The 7,879-nt window shown below is 36.9% G+C and overlaps 1 protein-coding gene across 1 annotated transcript in view; it reads left to right on the forward strand.

Moving 5' to 3' along the window:
- Positions 1-7,605, forward strand: part of KPNA3 (karyopherin subunit alpha 3) — a 31,817-nt gene extending 24,212 nt beyond the window's left edge. The window contains exons 12-17 of the mRNA XM_010174286.1: positions 864-992; positions 2,634-2,738; positions 2,874-2,945; positions 3,044-3,206; positions 4,224-4,318; positions 6,628-7,605. Of these exons, the coding sequence (XP_010172588.1) occupies positions 864-992; positions 2,634-2,738; positions 2,874-2,945; positions 3,044-3,206; positions 4,224-4,318; positions 6,628-6,726 (663 nt within the window). The 3' untranslated portion in view covers positions 6,727-7,605. The remainder of the gene's footprint in view (positions 1-863; positions 993-2,633; positions 2,739-2,873; positions 2,946-3,043; positions 3,207-4,223; positions 4,319-6,627) is intronic.
- Positions 7,606-7,879: the final 274 nt, after the last annotated feature.

Consider the following 7,879-nt stretch of genomic DNA (forward strand, 5'->3'; position numbering starts at 1 on the left):
AGAATTCAAGTTATATGCACTTCGTTGTGTTGCTCTATACATTGTTGTGCATAGTCTGTCTGAATAGCTCATGGAAATCAATTAACAGTTTGGGATCTTGTGAATGTTAAAATATTTGTAGATGCTGAGTCATTTTTGTAACTTCTAATTGGCTACAAAAGGTAGGTTGACTGAGCTTGTTTGATTAATTTCAAAGACAAAAGGAAACTAAAAGTTAGTTAATGTGTGCTTGATTTTTATAAACCAGCCGTTGTAAATGGGAGCTCTTTGATGTATCTATGCATTTGTCATGTTTGTTTAGTTTGTACTTCGAATGAGACTTGGCTGTTTTGAAATTTGTCACACCTGTAAAAAGGAGCCTTTCCGCTATTCTGTCAGTTGTAAAGCAAATACAATATAATAACCAATACACAAAGGTATAAAGTCCATTTCTGAAAGTCAGCTGAGAGTAAGAAGAAAAGTAGTAGCGGGTTTTTTAATTATGTAGTGGAGAGATGGAGAAGTAAGCAACCTTGGCAGACATAGTGGAAGCCTAGAAACAGTTAATGTAATTGTAACTCAGGTCAGATAAATGATGAATTAACTCTTCTATTGTTTTAATATTCTTTTAATTTCTAATTTTCTTTACACTTTCTGATTTGAGCTGCAGTGTGTCTATTCAGTAGAATGCTGTACTGTGTGTTTCTGTTCTGATGAAACAATACCCATTTTTAGGATGTAGCTCAGAGGATAAAGTGCTAAATTGTATTTTGCAAAGTGTTTTTATAAAGAGATGTCTTAAAATGATCTTTATTTTAGCATAAGTAACAGCAATGTTAAATTTTAACATGCAATTTTTTTTCCTTCCCACTTTGGCTATTCAGACAGCAGCACTGAGAGCAGTAGGCAACATCGTAACTGGTACTGACGAACAGACACAAGTTGTTCTCAATTGTGATGTTTTGTCTTACTTCCCAAATCTCCTGACACATCCAAAAGAGAAGATAAACAAGGTATGATTTGTTTATTCCTAAATTAATCTTTTAGTTTAAGAATTAAAACAGTAGTTGGTAGAATATTACAGAAGAATTTCTTCCAGCTATTATTTCCGATACGTGAGCAATTTTGTATAAAGACGCAGCCTTTGAGGCTGGTGCTTAATTAGGGCTAAAGCCAAACAGCCATAGTGAGTATCCATGCGTTGCTGTTGATGCCTCGTGCTTTTGGGGAGGACTGGTGGGTTTTGTTTTGGAGTATAATACTTTTTTTTTCATTTCCAAAGTGAGTAACTGTCTAACTTACATTATAGTTTTCATAACTAAAGAGTATTGTTACTTTTGGTTGAGTCCAGCGAGTGGAGTAAGACTGATCCACCTTTTCACAGTGGAGTTTGTTCTCTTGTCCATCTTTACCTTCAAGGAAGTAGGGAGTACAACTATACTTTTCTGAAAATGGTCCTGCATTTTCTCTCCTTCCTTTTGGCAGGGTTAACTTGGCTGCTGAAAAGACTGAATAGAATAGGAAGAGTTAGATGGAAGTGATCAGTGCCCTCTTTTCCACAACTGTATTTCATGTTATTTGGGTTTTTTTTTTTAATCATTGTGCCATCATCCACTGGAAACATGGGGCTGGTTGAGGAGGAGGCTTTTTTATTTAGCTTACGTCATTCCCCCATTTAGTGTACCATTAAGGGGAAACCTGTGAGGAATCCATTTCTTCAGGTCCTATCAACTTCCAAGAGCTCTGAAGAAGTTATCTTTGACAGTTCACAGAATCACAGAAGGGTGGGGGTTAGAAGGGACCTCTGGAGATCATCTACTCCACCACCCCCGCCAAAGCAGGTTCCCTACAACAGGTTGCACAGGAAGGCGTCCAGGCGGGTTTTGAACATCTCCAGAGAAGGAGATTCCACAACCTCCCTGGGCAGCCTGTTCCAACTGCTGTGTTTTGTTTCTGCCTGCCCTTCTAGCTCTCAGAAAAGAATGATGAAGAGCTCTTTTTGAATGCCAAGAAAGGAATTATTTTTGTGTAAGAGGAGTCTATAAATGCTTTGAGTTTTAATTGTATGTTGTGAGGGGCAAATACAAATAAAAGCCAGATAGAGATATATATATATCCTGAAAAAATGGAACCCATTATGTTTTTTTTCCTGAAGTACTTCATAACTGGCTGCTTGACACATCTCTCTTCCTTGTATCAGCACAGAAAGCTACTACTGAGCTGTTAAGTCAAATATTACAGGATAAGCCCTTTTTTGTATGATGATTTACCAGTTTTCCTATTTTCTTTGCAAAACTGATGTCAAGTTTAAAAACATGGCTGTGACTCCAGCAGTGCAAAGTATATACAAAGTTTAAGTCAGTATGGCTCCCAATGTATGGAGACACTCCTTGTGTAAGTAATAATCTGTTTCTGTGAATTAATAATATCAATTTTATATTGATCCCTTGTGTGTTTGACATTTACAGTGCAATAAAAGTTTGTGTGCTAAACATGTTATGAGGAAGGAGACCTAGAGGTTCTGTTTAGTGATTGGTCATGGTGCAATTTTAAGTTTTCAGGTTGTTTTGTTTGGTTGTGGTTTTTGGGGTTTTTTTTTATCTGTTGACTATCTTTTTAAAAGTGTTTTGCTTTTTTATTTTGTCCGATTGTAGGAAGCAGTTTGGTTCCTTTCCAATATCACAGCAGGAAACCAGCAACAAGTCCAGGCTGTAATAGATGCTGGGCTAATCCCGATGATCATACACCAGCTGGCTAAGGTCAGTCAAACTATCAGCTATGCAAGTTGTCATCCTCTTTTTATAAATCTGACACGAGGAGTCTGTGATTTTTAATAATAAGCTTGACAGATGTTTCCATGCTGATTTTAATGAGCTATTAATTTTATTTTTCAGGGGGACTTTGGAACACAAAAGGAAGCTGCTTGGGCAATTAGCAATTTGACAATAAGTGGGAGAAAAGATCAGGTATGTGTAGTAGGATTTCATTTTGTCACTAAAATGTTGCACATGCTGCCATTTGTAAGAAGCACAATGTTGAAAGCAAGTTGTTTTTTTGTGTTTAGGTTGAATACCTTGTACAGCAAAATGTAATCCCGCCATTCTGCAACCTTCTGTCAGTAAAGGATTCTCAAGTGGTACAGGTGGTGCTGGATGGTCTGAAAAACATCCTGATAATGGCTGGTGATGAGGCTAGCACAATAGCTGAAATTATAGAAGAGTGTGGAGGTAAGTGCTTATAGGCTTTTAAAAAATTTAATTTGCTGGATATTGTTGTGTCTTCCCCTTGCTGCTGTTGATATTTACTACAGCATTTTTTTTACCATGGGCTATTTGAATAAGCAAATGAGACTTTTGTCATGAGAAAAATGACATTTTTTTTTCTGTTTAGTTCGGTTTAGGGATTGTCATGTTGGAGGCAATCTTTGAAGGAGCTTTCTGTAGCTTATGTATTTTTTTAGGTTTAAATGAGAATTGTACTTCTTTTAATTTGATTATCGCATGTACTTCTTCCTGTGATAAAACACACAAGTCTTGCTTTAGTTTATTGCCTTGGAAGCGGTTGTTAGGATGAGAATTTCATTACAGACCAAAGCAGGGTGAGGAATCGGGCTTTAGGATATTGCAACACAAGTTTTATCATGTGCTGATTAATGCATTATAGTAAGAGAGCAGTAAAGGGATGTTTGAGAACTTACTGTATTGAAAGTTTTTGCCTTGTATTTTGCCATATCCAGTTTGAAAATGCAACTAGGGTTTTAATCTGCTCTTGATGTGAGACTTTGTTGCCTTGTTTTAAACTTGTGTGCAACACCAATGAAGCCACTTCCTTTTGGTGATACACAGAAAGCACAATGACTGGAACAAAAACTGTGTAGTAGCTTATATATGTAGTAGATATTATTATATATGAGAGAGATATATATATGTATGTATCATTCATATATATATATATATATAAAAAAATAAATATGCATATAGTTTTATCAGAAAAGAGAGAACATTCCATTATTCCTTCTTCATAAAATGGGATATTTCATGGCATGCAAAGGTTAACAAACTACTTTTTTTCCCATCTTAGAGACAAAGATAGCTATTGTGTTAGACAGTATTTGCAAACTGAGCTACATCTTTTCTAGTATGTTTCAATAGTAATGTTTCATTATTTTTCTTTTTTTTTTTTTCAAAATAGTAATTCACTTCAGTTTAGACTTATAAAACTCTTCTCCATTTTCTTTTATCCAGGGTTAGAGAAAATAGAAGCCTTGCAACAGCATGAGAATGAAGACATTTATAAACTAGCATTTGAAATCATAGATCAGTATTTCTCTGGTGATGATGTAAGTATGCTAAGGATTGAAGAGTGTATGCACTGTGCTGTTAGCTTCGTAGATATATTGTCATTGTTCCTCAGTTCCAGTTGTCTTGAACACAGGTTATCTGGGAAGTTGGTTTTCCTGCTCCTTTTTCAGTACAGCTTCCCTTAATTGAAAGTTGTTGACGAGTTTCTCAATACCAAGAATTTTCTTTAGCAGCATCAAAATGACTACTCTGGTTTTGCCTTATAAATTGATTGATGCTGACCTAATTTTTTCACACTGATATGTAAATTTGCATGTAATTACTTGTGATTAGAATCTAAACAGTTCTCTGACTCTCCTTTTTACTTTTTCCATGCATCAGTCTTTGGAGTGGGGAGGTGGATCCTTACTTTGAGATCTGTTACTGTATTTCTGCTCTGTAATTGCTCGGTCTAGATTCTGCATTGAAAAGAGTCATCATAACCATAACATTTTCTGCAACTGATTGGTCTAGACCATCTGATATTTTGTTGCACTCTGATTAGATATTTTGACCCTTTGGGTTCTAGCTCTTCCCTGCTGCTGGCTGCTTGTGAGTGCCTCAGAAGCACTTGAATGAGTAATTTGAAGGTGAACAATAATTGCCTTTTCTAGGCTGTCTGGTTTGTCTGCAGTTCTGCAGCCTAGCAGAACTATGTCTTCAGTTCTTCTCTTAAATGGAACTCTCCAGATATCAGCTCTTACTTTAGGACTCAGTGATTTTCAATTCATGGGCCCATCATGTGACTGCAAAGTTAGTCACCAGAAGTTAAGATAGGTGAAAAGTTCTGTATGCTTGTAATGATTCTGGGAGCAATGTCTAATAATTTCCATAATGGCTCTGAGACTTCTTTAGTTACCTTTAGTTAACTGTAGTTGTTGTGGGTGGAAAAAGAGCCCTTTTGAAGTTAGTAACTCCCTTTTGTGTGTTTACTTTTTACATAAACTAATGCAATTTTATCTGTGCCCGATTTGCTGAATTTACCTTCTTCACTCAGGAGCAAGGCTTTACTTCAGATTATTGTTTATACTGTTACTATGTTTTCTGGGGCTTCTGAAACTTAAAGTTGTAGAAATTCCATGTTTGGAAGATAGAATTTAAAACATAAAAAAACAGATGAATTTTCAGGTGGTAACTGTAAGTAGGAAAGTAACCCTTGTCGTTTGATGACCAGTGCAAAAAAAAAACCCAACTAACCGAGAAATAAAATCCAGATTGCCCTAGGGAGACGAGACTGGTCATGTTAGCCTGCTTGGCAGTGTTAAGATTGACTGCCTAGGAGTATTCCTGCCTTCTGTCACTTCAAGATCTTCTGTATTCTCATGAGATGTTGCGAGGTACTAGATATCCCTTCATTGTTAATCCCATCTGCTCCTTTGCTGAGCCCTGTAAAGTGCACAGGCATGTACTTTAGGACCAGCACTGGCCACTTCCTGACTGTAGTTTGTTGTGTTAAAGGCGTGTGAACTTCAGTAACATTACTTTGTAGTACCCCTGCAGAAGGCAGAAGTGCTAATTTATCAACTCACAAACCTTTTGCAAAGCATTCTGAAACCAGATTTGATCTTCATGTGGGCATGACATGCCCCACTCTTCCTCCTGATGATTGTTGCTGTCACCAGAAGCCTTAAACTCTCCCTCCAGTTTAGGTATTGTCAACCAAAGTAAAGAGAAACAAAGGTTTTAGGTGAGTCAGTTCTGGTGCCTGCACTACTCCAAGGCCAGATCTCAGAAAGCTGTTGAGACCCCCCCACACAAGGGCTCTTACCTGCTTCAGAATGACACACGGTTTGAACGAGGCATATGGTTCTTATGAGAGCTGTATAAAACTGCTCTGAAACGAGTAATTCCTTCAGATTCTGACAGGAGATACTGAGTACTATTTTAAACTTTGCATAAGTATTTCTATCAGCTGCAGATAAAAATTGTTCTAATATTGAAAGAAAATGGGAGAAAGCACAAAACTAATTGTGGAATTCATAACTAGTGGTTAGCCAGCTTCAGAAGTACTGAAAATTGGCATTGAAAATTAAATTGCACAGCTAAAATAGCAACTGCTTTGACTGAGCAGCAGGCCACTCTCTAACCATTTCAGTTTTCTGTTTCCCTAATGGTATTAGAGCAGAGTGGATGTGCTCTTCTTTTTAAACCTGTTTGAGGAATTGAATTGGGAAAACAGATCTAATTTTTTTTTTCAATAATATATATATATTTTTTAAAAGATATTAACATTTGTGAATCCCTTCTACACGTACCAAACTGCACAGGGAATTGGCCTCTCATGTGTTTCTGTTGTTGTATTTTATAGATTGATGAAGATCCCAGTCTCATTCCTGAAGCCACTCAAGGAGGTACTTACAACTTTGACCCAACGGCCAACCTGCAAACGAAAGAATTTAATTTTTAAGTTCAAAAAAGTGCAGCTTCTCTGTCCCACACCAGTATGAAGCACCACCAGATGGCTACCAAGTGAAGAAACAAAAGGCTCCAAGACACACATGCCTCTTCGTTTTGATGCTTCTAAAGCAAGCCATGTATCGGTCACTTTGCAGTTGCCAAACGTCACTATCACATGGACTGTAAATGCATATGCATGATCTCTTAAACTGTTTCAGAATTCTTTTTAACAGTCCCAACTACCTTTTTTTGCCTTTTTCCTGGTGCCACATGCTGACAACCGCAATCTGCAGTTTTGTTAAGAATATTCCATAGTGGTGGCACATTGGCTTTCCACGGAAAAGTAGCTTCTTTGGAAAATGGTGCGCTGTGGATCAAGACGCTTTGGTATGATGCGTACATTTTGGAAGACTTTACAGGGGCCCAGTTTGCTCTGAGCCTCCATCATCGTCCTCCACAAACATATTTTCATATACTTTATGTGGAAGAATAGATTCAAAAATGCAAGCCAAATGAATTTCATTGGTGAAACTGAAATAAAAGTAACTTTAAAAAAAAAAAAAAAAAAAAAGAAAACACTTGGCAATTGATTAAACACTTAAGTTTAAAACAAACAAAAAAACTACTTCAGCTATCAGTAATTGATATGTGTTCATTAACTGCCTCAGAAACCAGGGTTGGAGAATGAACTGTAAATTTGGACTGGTAAAGCTTTTGCCATTATACCTAATTTTTGAGAACAGCGAGCCCTATTTGACCACTCACTTCAGCCTGTGTGTTCCTGCTGTTTTGAAGTAATCAAATGCTGTGCATGGTATTTTACCTGAGCTACAACCTGTTATGGACTTGAACTTCTGTTTAAGCTGAAAGCAAGAGTCCCAGACTGTAGGGGAGGGGGGAGGGAAAAAAAAAAAATCTGTCCAAAAATGTATTAGTTAAAAAGAATCTTGCTTTCAACTTTCAGTAGTCAATATATTTTGTTTTAAATTGATAATTGGATATGGTTGATTTATATTGGGTTTAAACTGTGGAGCTTTCATGTTTACTGTAATTTAGTCTTAAACTATTTTTTACTTAGTAACCAGTGCTTATGATGATGTGGTTGGCAACAAACCAGCAACTACTTAGAAGCGTCATAAAAGCTTCATTCTTGGAGTATCGGA

The sequence above is a fragment of the Antrostomus carolinensis genome, unplaced genomic scaffold (genome assembly GCF_000700745.2).
Source record: "Antrostomus carolinensis isolate BGI_N321 unplaced genomic scaffold, ASM70074v2 scaffold1098, whole genome shotgun sequence".
Lineage (NCBI taxonomy): Eukaryota > Metazoa > Chordata > Aves > Caprimulgiformes > Caprimulgidae > Antrostomus > Antrostomus carolinensis.